The sequence below is a fragment of the Lactuca virosa genome, chromosome 3, assembly GCF_052849685.1.
Source record: "Lactuca virosa cultivar CGN04683 chromosome 3, Lactuca_virosa_CGN04683_v6, whole genome shotgun sequence".
Lineage (NCBI taxonomy): Eukaryota > Viridiplantae > Streptophyta > Magnoliopsida > Asterales > Asteraceae > Lactuca > Lactuca virosa.
In genome coordinates, this window is record NC_136428.1 from 328655466 (window position 1) to 328675228 (window position 19763).

The following is a 19763-nucleotide window of genomic DNA, read 5'->3' on the forward strand; positions in this document are numbered from 1 at the left end:
CGCTACACCCGTGATTAAGTCGATTAATTCCACCTACTTGACTGGGGGTAGTCCAGGTAGATCCTCTGAGAATACGTCCCGGCAATCGCACACTTGTGGAATATCTTTAATTTCCTTACCCTTGTCTTGCATATCCATCACGTGGGCCAAGAAAGAGAAGCATCTTTTTTGTAAGCGCTTTCTTGACTTCATGCAAGAAATGGCTCTTAGGTTCTTCCCTAATTTATCTCCATAAATAACAAGAGTTTCTTCGTTGGGTATGGGTAATCGGATGACTTTCTCATAGCATAGAACTTTGGCTCAGAGAGGTGATAACCAATCCATTCCGATAATCTCATCAAAACTTCCAATGTTCATGGGTATTAGGTTGATATGAGAGACGTGGTTGCTCAAGGTGTGGGGGAAATTGGTAAGTATCTCTAAGATGCCTTCTACTTGGCCGTTGCAGGGTTTATGGTTTAGCATGCTTCTAAACTTATGGTTAATGAAGCTTCTACCGATACCATAATCAAATAGCACAGATGATTGAAGTTTGCTGACAGGAAATGTACCGATAACAATTTAGCTATAAATGAGCACGTATGAGTTGTATTATATGATAGTGTATTAGTGTAACTTGTTCCTGAAATCCTACGAATTTCCAAATGATAATAAGTGCGATCGATTTCTGAAATCCTACATGCTTCCAAATGATAGAGAGTGAGTTCAAATTCTACTAATTTCATATGATAGAGAGGGAATTGAAATCCTACTGATCTCAAATGATAAGGAGAGAATTGAAACCCTGTCGATTTCAAATGATAAAGAGAGAAATGAAATCCTACCAATTTCAAATGATAGAGCGAGGGTTGATGATATTTACGACCTTGAAATACTCGATAGCATGAACACTTGTATTCCAGTTACATATTGTCACACCCAATTTGCTTAGGTCAGTTGGACTATATACTCTAGGGTATATATTTTGTGACCATGGGTACTAGCCCTTATTTGGTTGATTGGCATGATGACATAGTGTATGGGCAGTGCCACTTTCATCGTGTTGTTCTTTCTAGGGCTCTCTAACTCATTGAATGAGAGTGCTAGTGACATATTCTACTATATTCATGTTGTCTATCATAGATTCAATTTGTTGTCTTATTTCGAACACTATGTTCAATTAGGAGAAGCGCAACTTTATTGTTAGGCTTGTCGATAAGCGGAACAGACTTGGGGAGTGATGACTTGTCATTCTTGTTCCTCGAGGCTATTAGTTCTCTCTGAGAGTGTTTGCAAATCTTCTCGACTCTTGTGATAACATTTGCTTCCTTTAGGTGGAAGTACTACGTTGGGAATGAGGTGGAATCCTCTTCTTTCATGTTTTCTCCAACTGGTCTCTCATCTTTGATCGTTCCCTTCTCTTCTTCAGATTCCTCCCCTTTCGTAGGTTCTTTATGTGGTTCATATTTGGAAGGGTATTTTTCGTCTTTGGAAGATAGGGGAGCTAGAAGTTTGGAGACTACCGAATGATCGACTAAGAACTATAGGTTTCTTCGTTACGAATGTAATAGAGCTACTGGTTCTTTATTCTTTTTCGGATTTAGGTAAATCAGGAAAATTTGGACGTTATCCCAGACTTTTAAGTATTTTATGATTTTTAAGATGTATCTGTTGTCTGGGAGTTGATATATGTATTCAAGGTACTAGTTATTTGCATCGAGTCTTGAGAACATCCTTCAATCTCTAAAACTATCAACCATTGTAGTCTGTCAAACTCGTCGCTCAAGGTTGGTTGTTCACCAGCCCGACCATAAATAACATAGGCGCGTGTTCCTAGTTTATTTATGGTATGGCCTATGTACGATACTAACCTTAGTTGAGGCTTTTGACCTAAAGGGTTGAGTTGGTAGCTTTAGTTGAAGGTATGTCAGAATTTTTATTAGGTGTTCTCATCGCGGGTCAGAGTATACATATATAACTCTTATATATTATTGTTGGTGAGGTTTGTAGTATTACTAAATTTTGTTTTATACTTCAAGACTACAAATTACAGACGAGGGCCAGACATGAAACACCGGGGGCAAGACCATTGTGGCAATTAAGCCGTTTTGAAATCCAGCAACCCTAGCGACCCTTCAAACCATATTCCCCATACCGTAAGTAATCAAGAAGTAGTGTAATTATTAATAATACTTTTATTAGGAGCCAGTAGCTATAGTTGTATTTCCTCTTTCGAGGATACGAGTTCTCTATAGCCAATTTAGCTTTGATACCAATCTGTCACACCCTCGGCCGAGGCGGCGGAATACGCTGGGGCTGTGCGACTTAATTCATGGATCACAAGCAAATTGAATATACATCACAATTTACAACAATAACAACATAACAGTTACATTAGACTTTAAGATTTGAATACAAAGTTCATAATAATAAATTCATAAAGTTGCCTTAACAGATAGGCCGATTTAACAAAAACTAGATAAACTAGATTGCCTGAAATCCATGACTAATCTTCTGACTGAAAGCTCGTTTGGTGATACCCTAAGAATACATGAAATTTTGAGGGTCAACACAAGGTTGGTGAGAGTTACAGGTTTTCTGCTAACCGCAATAATGATACTTTATAAGTCTAGAAAGTATTTCTTTTGTGGTTAAAACGATGTTTGATAAAGAGTTAAATCACAAGTATATCTATACTTGATATATTTGTTAAAGAGATAAATCATAAGTAAATCCATACTTAAAATGTTTGATAAAGTGATAAACCATAAGTAAACCCATACTTTAAATGCTTGATAAATAGATAAACCATAGGTAAATCCATACTTAGAATGCTTGGTAAAGTGTTAAACCATAAGTAAATCCATACTTAAAATGCTTGATAAAGAGTTAAACCATAAGTAAATTCATACTTAAAATGCTTGATAAAGAGTTAAACCATAAGTAAATCCATACTTAAAATGCTTGATAAAGAGTTAAACCATAAGTAAGTCCATACTTAAAATGCTTGATAAATAGAGAAACCGGATATGTGGTTTCTAGTTAAAGAGTCTGGTTAATGCCTATAGTGAGTCCTATAACCGAGCTATGTGACCAGTTATAATCCCTACACAACGCTTCATTAGACGTCGTAGTTATACAAAAAATAAATATTCATCCGCTTCGATTGATCAGTCGAGGTTGTAGCTAGCAACCACAGGTGGGGGTATCAACCCGTATAGATCTATACATACGTATCTCGCTCCGAGGATTAACGGTTATAGTTAAATGGGAATACTAAGTGGTGGGTGGTTGAAGTTAGTCGGCGGAAACAGGTGCAGACGGAAGCGGTGTGGTGGTCGGAATTGATCGGTGGTGGCTGTGGGCGGCCTTGCTGCTTCGTTTCGATTGACTGATGCTTGGCGAGGAACCACAAGGAAGCATCAGCATCGTTAGCGTTTGGTGGTGGTGGGTTACGACAGGGGGGAGGTGGAGGGACTGCCACCATTGGCTGTGGTGGTCCTCTTCGCCGGTGAAGTGATAAACGGAGGAGATTGACGAGGGTAGGTGGTTCCTGGCAGTTTTCTTCGGTCAGTGGAAAAAGAGGAAGAACCATGGTGGTTCCTTGTGGTTACACAACAGGAACACCACCCTTGGCTTTGTTTTTCCGGCAACAGCACAAGCGAGTGAGGGGGAGGGAAGAGCCAACAGCAATGACACAATCGTGGGAGCTTGACTTGCTCCGATTATCAGCAAAAGAGAGAGGAAACACGGTGGTCTTAAGCAAGGCAATAGCAATGGTGGTGGTGGTTGGTTATTAGAACAGGAGAGGGACAGATGGGGTTGCTGGTCGATAATAGTGGCAGATGGTGGTGATTCGGTGGAGTAATGGTGTCAATGGTGGGATTGTGGTGAACTTCAAACAAAAAATTCCCTCCTTATAACTGTAGATTCGAGATTTCAGCCAAAGAGATGGAAGGGGACCTGTCAATTTAGTCAATAACTCATATTTGCGGGATTGAGACAATGCATTTTCTAAGATTCATTTTGCATCAGCTGCTAATGGGGAAAGATGATCAGTGTGCATCTTGCGTCTGAGGGAGGAGGAAGAGGACATTGTCTTACTGATTTTGGCACAAATGGTCCCTGCACTTTGATACTCTAACCAACCCCAAAATCGAGTTCCTTATTCAAAAATAATTAATAGAAATTATCGATTTAGACCCTGGATTAATATATCCAATTTATTTTAATAAATTGATTTATGTAGTTATTTCTATAATTAAGGCTTATTATTATCATTATTATTGTATATTAATCCTATTTTGAGATCATTAAGTGGGATCGGGCGTTTGAAGTTTCTCGTCAACCGGGTTCCGATTCGTCGGTTTTCACAAATCTGATTTTGGTTCGAGATAAAAAATATCGGAATAGTAAAATTAAATACTAAACTGAAACCTGAGTTCAGAAACGTTCTAAAAATTTCTATCTGAGGTGTGCAAATGCCTCAACGGATCAATACGATTTATGAAATCAGATAAAGTCAGTGTTATACCGGTTTGGTTTCGTAAAACGATCATATCTTTTGCATACGAACTTCGTTTTGGACGTTCTTTATATATTCACGATCAGGGAAACATGTACTACGAGCCTAGAATATTTTCTTTGTTCACAGGCACTTGATACAAAATTTCTGTTTTTCAGTCGTTAACCAGAGTTACAGTTTGTGCTTTACGTTTCTTTCTACATTTTCCATAATTTAAGATAAGATACCATTTTATATCTTATTTTATTTGGAATGACGTTATAATTCTGCTAAAATATGCATTAAAATTCAATCGGTCAATATACAAAAGGTTCGCGGTGATCTAACCGTTTACAGATTCAACCCTAAATTTCGGGATGTCACAGACTTCATTACTAAGCTTCCTAGGACCACACGTGGGGTTGATTCGATATGGGTCATCGTGGATCGGTTGACCAAGAGCGCCCATTTCATACCGATCCAGGAGAGCATCTCGGCCGAGAAGTTGGCCGAGATTTATGTGCGAGAGGTAGTGGCACGTCATGGAGTGCCTGTCTCGGTGGTGTCAGACCGAGATGTCCGGTTTACTTCCAGGTTTTGGAAGCGGTTTCACGACGAGATGGGTACTCGTCTCCATTTCAGCACCGCTTTCCACCCTCAGACGGACAGACAGAGTGAGAGGACGATTCAGACTCTCGAGGACATGCTTCGGGCATGTGTGCTAGACTTCGGTGGCAGTTGGGATACGTATCTTCCGTTAGCGTAATTCTCATATAACAACAGCTATCACTCCAGTATAGACCGACCTCCCTTCGAGATGTTCTACGGGAGGAAGTGCAGGACCCCAATCTGCTGGGGTGAGGTCGGTCAGAGAGTCATGGGGAGTACGGAGGTAGTACTCAAGACCACGGAGAGAATTCAGCAATTCCAAAGCAGGCTCCAGACTGTTCAGAGTCGGCAAAAGAGTTACGCCGACAAGCGGCGTTCGGACTTGGAGTTTCAGGTAGGCGATATGGTCCTTCTGAAAGTGTCACCCTGGAAGGGTGTTATCAGATTTCGGAAGCGGGGCAAGCTGGGCCCCAGGTTCATTGGCCCTTTTAGGGTTTTGGCCCGGGTAGGTCGGGTTGCCTATCGGTTAGATCTTCCAGCAGAGCTCAGCCAGATCCACAGCACGTTCCACGTTTCTCAATTGTGGAAGTGCTTAGTGGATGAGTCAGCAGTGGTGCCCCTGGAGGACATTCAGGTTGACGATAGCCTGAACTATATCGAGAGACCTGTAGCGATTTTAGATCGCAAGGTGAAGGAGTTGAGGAACAAGAGAGTAGAGTTAGTGAAGGTGCAGTGGCAACACCGGAAGGGTTCAGAGTGGACATGGGAGCCCGAGGAGGAGATGAGGGAGCACTACCCGGAGTTGTTTCCAGATTCAGCAGACTTCGAGGACGAAGTCTAAGACAAGTGGGGGAGAATTGTAACGCCCCATTCCTGGTATGAAAGTATTTCTCTAAGTGTTCATTTTATAAGAGCTACTCGACGAGTTGGTAGCCCTAACTCGTCGAGTAGATGCGAGTTGGACCGCAGGGATTAAGTAGACTACTCGACGAGTCAATAATGGACTCGGCGAGTAGGTCCATCAGGAGGAAACCCTAATCCTTAGGGTTTGCACCCTATTTAAGCATCATTATGGACCTCCACCCCAGCCTCCATCACCTCCACAGTCCATTCTCGAAACCCTAGCAACCATTGAGTGTCCTAACGCCTTTCTTGCCATTTTTATGTGATTTGAAGTTAGGAGAAGGAAGAGAGCTATTGGTGATTCAAGAAGAGACAGGAGATCCAGAGTTTTTGTTGCATTTCAGAGCCCTTGAAGGTATAAAGCTTGAACCTTGGTTTATTTTCATTTAGATCTTCATGAAAGCTTGTTTGTTGCCACTTTTGGGTCCTTTCCAAGCTAATTTCGGATAGAGAGCTTTTGGGACTGTAAGGACTTTAGATCTAGGCACTCTTGAGCTCCAGAAGCTCAAAGTTGCCACCTTTATTCGGCCAAGATCCCATTCTATGCCCTAGACTTTCATTTCTAGCTTGTTTTGGGTGATTTAGCTTCTTAGCATCATGCATGCACGTAAAGTTAGCAACTTTACGTGTTATGCTAGCCTAAGGAGTCCAAATCTATGAATTAGAGGCACTGGAATCACCTAGGATCAACTGTATAATCTGTGCATGCAATGAACTCGTCGAGTTGTTCTTGGGACTCGACAAGTCGGATCGATGTCTCCAAACCCTTCTTTGATTATGAGTGAAACCACTGAGTTAAGGAGATGACTCAGCGAGTTGGACATGGGTGAGAATCGCAAGCAAAAGAACTCGACGAGTCCAAGGAGAGACTCGACGAGTAGAATCAAGATGTCCCGATGTTATGACCGTTTGAACTAGACGAGTCGGTAGAGTGACTCGGCGAGTTGGGTTGACTGAGAATTGACTTGACTTTGGCGTTGACTGTGACCAGAAGGGTAAAATGGTCATTTTACCCTAAGAAGGATTATCAGTTTTTGATTAAGTGTTGTTATGGAATTATAGCCGGAGAGTCGCCGGAGCAGCAGATAGGAATCCCTCACCCAGTTTTTCAGCAGTCAGCCATACGATGTGAGTTTCCTTCCAGTAGGAACGGTTCTACGGCCACAATGCCGGCCCGTTTAAGTTGTAGAGTATGCCGGTGTGAGCCCGATGCCGGGATTAGCCCGATGCAGTTTATGTGCTTCCGGACTTCGGTCCGATGCCGGGGTGGTCCCGAGAAGTAGTTTAGTATGCTTGATGTCTTTGTGATTCATGCATGTATATGTGTTATGTGTTATGTATTCCGAGGTAAGCCCGATGCAGATCATGTGATTATGTTATGTGTTTATGATATATGATATGTTGTGTATGTGCCGGGGGGAGCCCGATGCCGGGGTGAACCCGATGCCCGATGCGGTCGGATGCCGGGGTGAGCCCGATGCCGGGCAGGAGTCCGATGCCGGGTAAGCTGATGCCGGGATTCGTCCCGATGCAGTTGGGAGTAGTCCCAGAGTTATGTTATTTGTTATACGTGATTTGTATGGTATGTGGTAGTTTGGGGGAGCTCACTAAGCTTCGTGCTTACAGTTTCAGTTTTGGTTTCGGGTACTTCAGCTAGCAAGGGAAAGGGCTCGGGATGATAGCATGACACACACCACAATTTTCTTAGCCTGAGAGTTTACTCTGATATGTTATATGAGATTGTGATATGATGACAGATTTTATGAGATTTGAGACAGATGTTTTATAATTTTATACTATGGCGATGATATTTATGTTGTTAAATGATTTTGAAAATGAAATTTTGGCTAGTATTTTTAGGATGTTACAAAGTTAGACAATTATTTATTTGATTCATAATTTTTAAGAGAAATTTAAATGCATATTGAATAAGTTTCGATTATGATTGTAGATAATTAATTGTATTTCTATATTTAAAATCCTACAAAATCATGTTTAATTAATAATTTATCGAAAATAATTGATTAATAATTATAAGTTTTACTATAAAAATTTAATTATTTTTATAACCGTAGTTCTCACTAGCTATAACCTAATTTTTTTAATATATAAATGTAAATTGAAATATATTTTTTTCAAAGCATATATTGTATCGAAATTAGATTTTTCTATATTTAACAATATTGCATAAAAAACCATGGGCGAGAAGCCGAGAACACAACGACTCGTGTGGAAACGCTACATGCGTTTTGAAATGGTCACGGGCCATTGAAATCGACCAAATAAAAGTGAGACTGTGAGAGGCGAGAGTGCCGCCGGACTTCAACAACTACAACCTGTCCGATTGGCAACTCCTTCGGATCCGCCATGGCTTCTGCGATGAGAATCGTTATTGGTCTACTTACACTTGTCACTATCGGAATGATTGCCGGTAATTTTCTCATTAATTCCTTAAAAACAGCTTAATGTCTATGATGATCAAAAAAAATTTCTACAATTACCCGATGCTTTGCTAAATAATTGCTATTATGCTTAAAAAGGTAGCTTAAGCTTCTTCTAAATTCTGTGTATATTGTGAAATTTTTCAAGGTTTGTTTCGATTTTAGTTTGTTGTTACCAAGGGTTAAGTAACAGCAACGAATGGATTAACTATTCATTTTCAGGCTTAGTTAATAAAAACAAATTGATCTATTTTGTTAACCAGATGTTTATACTCCTGTTGTTGGGTGATTTTCGTGAATGCTCTTTTATTGGGGACAATGACGGGGTCTTATTTGATGATCTATAATTAAGTTCCTTGGATTTGGCTAGCGTAGCAATCTTCTATCTGACGTGGTTCTTTCAAATCCATAATGTTTCTACTATAAAGCTTTTGTATAATTCAATGTAGTTATCCAATTCATTTGCCACTCAACAATTAGGTATTTGGATTTTATTTTGGGACAAAACTTATATAGATTTCACACCCTGATACCTAATTACCTTTCTTGATGTCACTCTCAGTGAGTTTCCAAAATGCTCCTCGGTTGATGTGCATGTGATAGACCAGACCCATACGTTATTGTGTCATGTGTGAACCCCAATCAATGCTTGTGCTAGACAACAATAAACAAAGTTTTTCCTAAGGGAATGATTTAAGTATTTTTTATGTTTACCTTTATATAGAGGTCAATTTCTATATAAAAACCACGTTGAGAACTCAATTAAGTCAAATCGCAAAGACCTAGCTAAAAGATGATGAAAAGACTAAAACTTGTTGATTAAACTTAACTAGATGCACAAACTATAGAACTATGAGTTATTTGTGGAAGGGGATGACTACTAAGTTTCGGTTGAATGCTTCTCATTGAAATCAAGTTGAAAATAGTTAGTTTTGAGTTTGCAGTGGGGTTATAAATCGCCATAATGCTACAACTATGGGGTAAGATACTGCAAACAAATAACTTTCATTAAGCTGCGATTAGCTACTCATAGGGGTTGGGTTCTAAACTGTTTCATCTCTGGATTCTGTGGAATTGACCACAAATAGGGTTGTAAATGAATGCTAAACGGATTGGATATCTACTTGATATTTGTATCCAATTAACAAATTGGGTATTCAAATCTATATTCATTGTTGATGGATGTTCACTGTAGTGTCTACATTCAGATCCATAGGATGTTAAAGAATGCAGATGTATTTGTATCCATTTCTAGTTAGTTAATGATTCAAATTTGATAGCATATTTGAGTATACATGTCTATATATCCTAAAAACTTTGTCAAATAGAAAGGGTATAATAAATGATAATTGTTGAACATCAATTAAATTTGAAAAACCATTGTCATCATTTCATTGAAAACCAAAGCATAGTTAAATAATAATTCAAAATGAAAAATAAAGAACAAAATTATGTAAACCAGAAATTCAGTAACCTAAAGCAAAAATGATTCATGTGACATCCAAACTTCATTTGTGAACAAAATATTCTTGGGGTCCTCTCAATTGTTTTTAATAATTAGCATGATATACAACATTGCTGTTAAAATAATGGTAATTAATACATCAAGATGATTGGATCCCTAGTAACCTACCTTGTAGTGTGGCAATAGTAGATGATAATTGACCTTTTAATTTTAGGCATAACTTCCTACTTCATGCTTTTAACCAATAACCTCACATTCCTAAAAGATATATACCATATATGTCTTACATTCACCATATCTTTAATCTCATTTTAGATGCCTTTTGCTAAATGTTTTGTAATTTTGTTGTTCTTCAACAAAACACAGGATCTTTGCTTCAATTGGCATTTATTCGGAACTTGGAAGATTCATATGGTAAAATATTCTCAACCATACCAGTCTTGAAAAGCTTTTATATGTTGATTATGTTCATTGTCATGGATGTGTAACAAATATATTGTTTATAGGCACTACATTTCCTTCATTAAGAAGAACACTTGGGAGTAATCAGTTGCCTACAGGTTAGCATCTTACATTCTATTCTTCATGACAATAAACTTTCATTAAAGTCAATAGCTAGTATCATAAAATAGAGAAGCATTTGAACATATAAATTGAGAAATTTACTCAACAACAACTGCTCATAAGTAACAACAATCCATGTTTTTAACAAACTCAATAATTTCCTATAACTAGATAACTTTTTGTCCAATGTTCACTAGCCCTACCAAATTTTGAGGTGATTGAAACATATCATAAAGCTGTTATTTTTATGTATTTACTTGCAATCTTTTTTAAAAAAAAGTTGTGTCATTGTGTGCATATGTTCTGTTTTTTTAACTTCATCTTTTACCCTCTTATGGTTTCAGCTGTATCAAGTTGGGGGAATGACAAAGAAGCTGCAATTTTACGCATTGGATACGTATGTCCTCAAGCTCCTTCTAAATCCACATACATAAATACATAAACATAAACACACACATATTTGTTTTTTATGAGCATTGAAGCTTTTGGTTATATTTTCTTAGGTTGTATTTTTTCACAGTTTATATAGTTATGTATGCAAGATAATTTCTTTCACTTTTTAGTTATTTGTTTTCGTTTTCTTTATTTCTACAGGTCAAACCTGAAATCATTAGCTGGTCCCCACGAATCATTGTGTTCCATAACTTTTTAAGCTCAGAGGTACACAAACATCATCAAAATTCTATTTTTTTAATTGTCAGTTTCTATGCTTATAAATCTAACCTGTTAAGCTTCTTTAATTATAATCTTAGTTTTGCTTTTATTCACAAATAGAAAGTTACTAGTGTTTGGATATTTCAAGGATGTATAATGCTGTAAGTGAACTCTTGAATATCATGACTTTTGTAGGAATGTGATTATCTTAGAGCATTAGCCAAGCCCCGTCTTCAGGTCTCAACTGTTGTGGATGCAAAAACTGGAAAGGTATGTATGTTGAGAATAAGATGTGTTTGGTTTGTCGATTCCGACGGAATTGGAATTCGAGATTCCATTCCATGGTTGCCAAATGGACGGAATTCAATTCCATCAGAATCCTTCAAATTTCTATTCAGTAGATGATGACAGGGTTCAGTTTCGTCCTTCATTTTTTATCAACAGACCAAACTACCCTCATTATGTATATATTGAAATACATAAAAGGAAAAATTCAATTGTATATATAATTATATTTACAAAACCCTGATAATTATTTATATATGTATTGTATTGTAGATAAGAGTATTTGGTTATTACCTTTGAAATATACTTTTCAGATTTTGCCTCTTTTTAAAAAATTTGTATGTAATGATTACTTAAAAAATAGGGAATCAAGAGTAATGTGCGGACTAGCTCTGGCATGTTTTTGAACCATGAAGAAAGGAAGTATCCAATGATAAAGGTTAGTTCTTAGTACTTGGTACTTTCCCTTGTGTTTGAGCTTGTAGAGCTATTTCCAATAATGAGAATGAGGGGGGCATTTCCGTCTTTTGCACAAACGAAAAATTGCAAGTTTTTGGGTGGGACAAAAAGTTGCAATTAAGAGGAATTGTAGTACAAGTGAGGATTTTAATGTAGTATGTTTATATTCAAATGTAGGCAATTGAGAAACGAATTTCTACATATTCTCAAGTTCCAGTTGAAAATGGAGAGCTGATTCAAGTGTTGAGGTGGGTGTGTTGTTAATTCGTATTTTTTTTTTTAAATTCAAAGGAATACTTTTACTAATACATTTTCAGTAATAAAGCTAACATCTACAGAAGCACAGGTATGAACCAAATCAGTTCTACAGACCCCACCATGACTACTTCTCTGATACGGTAAACTTTTGCACTTACCAAAATTTTCATTTATTTACACCCCTTCCTTTTAATATATATATATATATATATATATATATATATATATATATATTAATGTATGAATTCATTTATTAGAAAAATATAAAACATTATGCATCTCTTTTAACAGATTAATTGCAACATCACAAAGATCTCCTTAATACCTTCAAATCGATGCTGGTGCTGAATATAATTGATATTTATTTTATTTTTAACTTTTTCACAAATTAAAATTTTGTTCTAAATAATAATGAATTTGCATTACGTAACTAAAAAAAAGTAAAAACGTCTACAAAAGCAACTTTCACTGTTCATATGAAGAGTCTAAAATAGAATTCTGTAAATAAATGGGAAGTGGTGTAAATCAAAAGTATTATGTGAGTTATTGTTAATTTATTAAAATTGGTCTTTATGCTCGTGGGGCCCAACCATGTCTAAGGAGAGAGTTGTTTTTCCTTGCAGTTCAATTTAAAGCGTGGTGGTCAAAGGGTGGCGACAATGTTGATGTATTTAACTGATAATGTTGAAGGAGGAGAAACTTTATTTCCAATGGTAAGACTTACATTCCTTCCTTTTTTTTTGTACATGTATTTAATCTTATAAAATAGATACAAAGTGTAATCATATTAGATATTTTATCATCATACAGCTCGCATATAATTTCATACATAAAAAATGAAAGTAGGATGACATAATACAGAAATCAATGAAAGTATATTGCTATTTCTACATGTTCTATTTTTCATGCATCTCTCTAACTTGTATAAAATGCCAGGCTGGCTCAGGTGAATGCAGTTGTGGTGGAAAAATGGTGAAGGGACTTTGTGTTAAACCAAATAAAGGAGATGCTGTCCTTTTCTGGAGCATGGTATGTTACTCAAACACTCCTTAATTTTGTGTCTAGTAGCTGGTGGTAGATTTGTCATTTGTCAAAGTACAATGTTGTGTGTTGCTATTTCTTGCAGGGACTTGATGGGCAATCAGACCCTGATAGCATTCATGGTGGTTGTGAGGTCCTCGCAGGAGAAAAATGGTCAGCAACAAAATGGATGAGACAGAGACACACTACCTGAATTTAAAAAGTAAAAGTTAAAAGTACTTACAAGTATAGCATCAAAATTCTAAATTATAAAACTTTGTATTAAATTTAGTGTTAAAATTAGACAATTAAGGGAAGTTATATATATATATATATATATATATATATATATATATATATATATATATATATATATATATATATATATATATATATGATATATCACTTTTATAATTACAAAATTCCCATAAAATAATAGACCCGTAGGTTGTCAAAGTAAGGGAAATTGGATGACGAATGAATGGTATGAATATTTTAATCGAATGAGTCATGCTAATGCTTGGTTGGTTTGTAATTGTAGGAATGGAAATTCATATCAATGTTTTATAATACTTTTGAATCTACTCTGTATTATTCAATTAAAAAAAAAAAGACATAATTAAAATTTGTTAAAACCCAAATCAAATTATAACTAAAAATGTTTTCTCTAGTTATTTTTCAAAGTAGTGGTGTAATATGATTGAACTTGTGGAATCCTTGGAATAGTTTTGGGTTATTAAAAATTGCATAAATGAAAACGTATTATATTGTAATTCTTTTATGTCATTTTATGATCAAACGAAAACATAACTAAGTAATGAAAATAAAAAATGGAAGGAATTGTATTTCTGCAAGAACGTAACAATTTTTTCATTTTAATGAAACTAATAATTTCATTCTGTCCAAGTATTTTTCATTTGAATCTCTTTAATCTCTCTCTCTCTCTCTCTCTCTCTCTCTCTCTCTCTCTTTATATATATATATATATATATATATATATATATATATATATATATATATATATATATATATATATATATATATATATATTAACTTTGGTGGGTTTTAGTGTGATTTTTGTTAATATAACCAAATAAATTTTACAAACATCATTCACAATCATCAACATTATTTTAGTTATTTTTCATTGACACATTTAGTTTCTACTAAATTTAATAAACAAAAACAAATTATCTTACATGTATGACAAAACTAATGGGTAACTTGGTATGACAAAACTAATGGGTAACTTGGTATCTGATAGTTGCAATTGTAGTTGTTAGTTGTGGAAAGGCAGAGCTTTTATTTGTCTACAAGTGTAGAAGAAAAGTGGTTGGTTTTTAAAGTATAGTTTTTTAATAGAACTAAATGAAATGTAACTAACAAGTAACATCATCCACAATCAACATTATTCATAGCTATTTTTTATTGAACATGAGGTGTCCACTAACTTTATTAAACAAAAACTAATTTCTTACACTAGTTGGTAGCTTGATGGCTATTAGTTGTTAGCTGTTAGTTAGAAGTTGAAAAGAGGAAACCAAAGTTTTTTTTATCTAAAAGTTTACGAGAAAAGTAGTTAGTTTTTAAAGGTGCAAAATACAAAAATACTAAAAGTTAACAACTTCTAAAAGCTAATACATATTAAAAGCTATTTGAAATAGCTTTTGGATAAATAATTTTTTGTTTAAAATAAAAGCTTTAATCCTTATACCTGAACAATTTATTTATTTATTTATTTATTTTAAATTCGAGTTTTATTTTTCAAGCTAAAATGCTTAGAAGCTCTCAGAAGGTTGCTCCCGAACATCCTTACGAGTCCAAAAACTGATCACTTTTAAAAGTTTTTTTTGGAGATTCACTAGTTTACCCAATCTTTGTGAATTGTTTTACAAACCCGCTCATCTAGTTTGATTGCAGAATTTTGATAATAGATACTTAATTCAACTACACTTTGGCTCATAAATATTTCCCCCAAAACAATCTAATATTAGTCAACATGGTATATCTTATTGCAAGGGAACACTAAAACTCAGACAATGTAGTCTAAAAGCTTCAGGTGTTGCTACAACCCACAAAACATACCATTTATTACAAATATACAAGCTTCAATAGCATGCTGGATTAGCTATTCAAATACCCTTTTATTAAACCAAGTATACGTTGAGTTTAAAGAAAAGTTGATCATACTAAAATTTTCTCAAAAGTTCAAAGGATTAACGAAATTGATGTGTCACTTGTTATGCATTGCTATATAAAACATGGTATCTTGTACGTAACGAAAAAGTTTTAACTTCCAATTTTGCAAATAAAAAGGAAAGGACAAGTGTCATTGAATTTCGAGTCACAACTATTGTCTTCTGGATAATGGGAAATAAAGAAAACTAAAACATAACAAACTTGCAAACCAGGGATGGGTAAAACCATACCTTTAAGAAACCCAAACACCATTTACACTGTAAAACAAGGAGTGTCCACTTCTTCCTTTGGCACAAGCTTACCAATCAACTTAAGCAAAGAAGCATCTAGTGATCTAGCTTTTATATGATCAAGTAACAGTGATACAGTTGAAGCATCAAGTGAGAAGCCTTTTCCTTCCATTTCCAATAAAAGCATCTCTACCATATCATGATGAACATACTTTAAAATTCCTTGGAGAAGAACGCGGTAAGTCACATCATTTGGCGAGCAGCCTCTCTTTTCCATCTTAAAAAACAACTCTTTCGCTTCGCTCACTAAACCTTCCCGACAATAACCACTGATCATCACATTGTATGTCCAAACATTCGGTTGCAAACCTCTAACCCTTCACTCATTGAAAAGGTTCCTTGCAATATCAAACTTCCCACTTTTACTTGCACCATCAATGAGTATACTGTACACAATAATATTTGAATTTAGCATGTTGTCACCCATCACACGGAACAAAGAGAGTGCTTCTTCCACTTGATTGTTGTTGCATAGGCCCTCCAAAACTATTCCATAAGTGAATTCATCTGGAATTAAGTTGTGTGCTCGCATCTCATGAAATAGTTCATGTGCATCTTTACAACGTCCAACTCGAAACAATCCCTGTATCATGGTGTTGTAAGTGATCACATCGGGTTTCATACCTTTTTTAGTTATTTCATTAAGCAAATGCATGGCCTTTTCCATCTTCAATTTCTTGCAATACCCATTCAATAAACTATTATAAGTCACAATATTAGGAACCAGACCTCGAAACCCCATGGAATCAAAAACCTCCTTTGCTTTCCTCATTTCACCACGCAAACAATACCCATCAATAAGTGAATTGTATGTCACTACATTGGGAGCCTTGCCTTTTTGGATCATTAAGTCGAAGACTACTTTTGCATCTTCAACCTTACCTTCTTTGCAAAGTGCATCCACTAATATACTAAAAGTACGAACATCTGGGGAGATCCTTTGCTGTTCCATTTCTTTGAGCATTTTATCGACCTCATCCCGACGACATAAGTTACAAAGACCATGAATCAAAGAGTTGTAAGTGACAACATCAGGTAGAATGCCTTTGTGGAAGACCATTTCTTTGAAGAGGTTTAAAGCATCATCTACCATTTTGTCCTTGCAAAGACTATCAATGATGGTGCTATATGTGAACACATCAGGTTTACAACCCTTTTGATCCATTCGTTTGAGCAAAGCAATGGCTGTATCATTATTGCCAAATTTAGAAAGCCCTTTAATCATAGTGTTATACATAATTGTATTAGGTTCACATAGTTCCTCTTTGATTAGCTTCTTGAATAACTTTTCCGCCTTGGGGATTCTATCTTCTAGGATGAGTCCATTTAAGAGTGTATTAAATGTGTAAACATTAGGTAAAACAGCACGTTTAAACCCATAGCCAAGGACTGCAAATCCTTCATTGGTACGGTACATTTGGCAGCAACACTTGATAGCAATGCTAATAGTGTACACATCGACAGGAACACTAAGGGCATTCATTTGTTTAAAAAAGTCAATGGAACAAGAATAGTGTTTCATTTTGGTAACACCTTGCAACAACTGATTGAATTGAATCACTGGGGGCACAGGTTGTCTCTGTGTCATTTCATCGAACAGTTGGATGGCATCATCAAAGTTAGTGATCTTCTCAAATATAGATGGAGGATGATTAAAAACTGTTTCATGACAGGAAGAAGAAGTCGAATGAAACGATGCTAAAATCGTTTTGAAGGGGTAGATTTCGGTAGCTAATTCTAAAAATGATGTAGGATTTCTGGAAGAACAAAGGGAAGAAGGAGAAATGAAGGTACCTTTGAATTTTTTGGGGAGATGGGAGTGGATGAAAGAAGCAACGCTTTTTGGAATCCCCACCATGACAATCGGCTTCAACTACTTGGGTTCAATAAGATACTGTTTTGAATTCACTCGTAGGATTACTAGCATCCTCGCATTGTTTTGTGATGGTGTTTAAAAGTCATTTCAATATTAACATCTGTTATAAAAGATAATTGTCCTAAATTTTTTTTTACCGTTTATTAAATTTCCGTTCCTTTAATTATTGTTTTATACAAGATAAGTGAAAGTTTTCAATTACACTCACTTGCATAGAAGTTATAATTAACATTTTTTTTTTTATTAAGTATATATAACTTACATAAATAATCCATATGGTTTGTGATAATTTATATAGTTGGTCCCTAATTCTTTTTTTTTTTTTTAATCGAGCGATCCTTATGATCTAGTTTTGTTGCATTTTTGTTCTCAAACCGACTTAATTATGATCCTTATGATCCTTATGATCTAGTTTTGTTGCATTTTTTAATCGAGCGATCCTTATGATCCTTATGATCCTTATGATCTAGTTTTGTTGCATTTTTTTTTACCGTTTATTAAATTTCCGTTCCTTTAATTATTGTTTTATACAAGATAAGTGAAAGTTTTCAATTACACTCACTTGCATAGAAGTTATAATTAACATTTTTTTTTTTATTAAGTATATATAACTTACATAAATAATCCATATGGTTTGTGATAATTTATATAGTTGGTCCCTAATTCTTTTTTTTTTTTTTAATCGAGCGATCCTTATGATCTAGTTTTGTTGCATTTTTGTTCTCAAACCGACTTAAATTGACTAATTTGCCCTAAATGTTTTTTTTAAATCACCATAGAAACACAAATATTTTAAGTATTCTAGTTTTACATAGATATAATGGATAAACGGACAACAAGTTGTGTCGCAACCCGTTTTTGGATGCCAAATACTAATTCTTTTAAAAACAGGATTCATAGATCTTGGGGTAATAACATTTTTATGCATAATCTGTTGGACTCTATTGAGGAGCTCCACATCATCTGGCGCAAGGAAACCGAAAGTATCAAATGTAAAAGGTATAAACGTGTGTTGATTGTCCATGCACGCTTTCTCATGTTTTGATACTTTGCATGATGCAACTTTTAAAGCAGTTTGTCCCACAGTGAAAACCCCACTCCCTAAGCCCACAAGATGGAAAAGATTTTAAAAATCTATATTATTATTTATAGTATGGCCCACCACATAAATCCTTCCATTGGCCTCGATCTACAACCCTCCCATATTACATGTTTTAGACTTAGTTCTTCTCCTCCATACTCTACTCCTCAAGTCCCGGTCTCCCCTTTGGAAGTATGTGTTACATAAACCTTCATCACAAAGGATTTCAAATAGTGAGAAATAGTTGTGATAAAAACTTGAAGCAAACTACAAAAGAGTGATCGATTGAGCGAAGATGATGGTTAATTTGAACATTATACCATCTCGAGTCACTGTCGTCCTCTCCCAACTATTATAGGAAAAACAAACATTGAAACAACAACATATATATTTTATGGTTAAATGATTTTGATTTATTTACCTAAGCGACTTTCCCGACTCGATTTTATGTTGTTCTGCAAGTTGGTGATGTTAGAGGGTGTAGTGGTGGAGGGATGCAGTGGCAATGGGCGGAAGAGGGTCGTCGACGTAGGAGAGAGTGTAACGTCTCGGTTTTCAGAATAAATGTTTCATTTTTTAACCAGAATAAACACCCAAATTTTATAAAGATATATTAAAGACAGAACCATTGGTTCATAAACCAAAATCTAAAATCATACTCGTAAAGAAAAGTATCATAGAATCTCCAATCATAAAAGTGATGATGTGTGTACAGTCACGCCTTCTGTAACATCGAAAATTTCCAAACAAAATTTTCATTTTAAAATCATATAATTCTCATTAAACATTTCACAAAATCTCATTTATTTAATTTACAAAACGCATCTCCATAATTGTTTGATTAATAATCTAGGATCCTCAAAACATAACTCTTTCTCCGGTAAGCAACCCGACCCACCCGGGCCAAAACCCTAAATGGACCAATGAACGTGGGGCCCAACTTGCCCCGCTTCCGAAACCTGATAACACCCTTCTAGGGTGATACTTTCGGGAGGACCATGTCGCCCACCTGAAACTCCAAATCCAAACGCCGTTTGTCGGCGTAGCTCTTTTGCCGGCTCTGAACCGTCTGGAGCCTGCTTCGGACCTGCTGAATCCGCTCCGTGGTCTTGAGTACTACCTCCGTACTCCCCATGACCCTCTGACCGACCTCACCCTAACAGATCGGGGTCCTAT

At 35.8% G+C, this 19763-nt stretch overlaps 2 protein-coding genes across 2 annotated transcripts; one reads left to right on the forward strand and one right to left on the reverse strand.

Moving 5' to 3' along the window:
* Window positions 1-8189: 8189 nt before the first annotated feature.
* Window positions 8190-13676, forward strand: LOC145167402 (prolyl 4-hydroxylase 1). Its single transcript, XM_079086605.1, has 12 exons — window positions 8190-8426; window positions 10268-10315; window positions 10408-10461; window positions 10810-10862; window positions 11060-11125; window positions 11315-11389; window positions 11769-11843; window positions 12041-12111; window positions 12210-12261; window positions 12745-12834; window positions 13058-13150; window positions 13248-13676. Exons 1-12 carry the CDS (start codon window positions 8363-8365, stop codon window positions 13353-13355), a joined length of 849 nt encoding a protein of 282 aa, XP_078942731.1. The 5' UTR covers window positions 8190-8362; the 3' UTR covers window positions 13356-13676.
* A 1802-nt stretch (window positions 13677-15478) lies between these two features.
* Window positions 15479-17506, reverse strand: LOC145167405 (uncharacterized). The gene has a single exon (XM_079086607.1). The coding sequence runs from the start codon at window positions 17486-17488 to the stop codon at window positions 15950-15952; it is 1539 nt and encodes a 512-aa protein (XP_078942733.1). The 5' UTR covers window positions 17489-17506; the 3' UTR covers window positions 15479-15949.
* Window positions 17507-19763: the final 2257 nt, after the last annotated feature.

Bases quoted from the DNA above. Each gene is read 5' to 3' on its own strand.
- LOC145167402 (XM_079086605.1), top strand. From the start codon at position 8,363: ATGGCTTCTGCGATGAGAATCGTTATTGGTCTACTTACACTTGTCACT. The intron at 12,835-13,057 runs GTAAGACTTACA...ATAAAATGCCAG, and splicing joins GAGAAACTTTATTTCCAATG to GCTGGCTCAGGTGAATGCAG. The intron at 13,151-13,247 runs GTATGTTACTCA...TATTTCTTGCAG, and splicing joins CTGTCCTTTTCTGGAGCATG to GGACTTGATGGGCAATCAGA.
- LOC145167405 (XM_079086607.1), bottom strand. From the start codon at position 17,488: ATGGTGGGGATTCCAAAAAGCGTTGCTTCTTTCATCCACTCCCATCTC.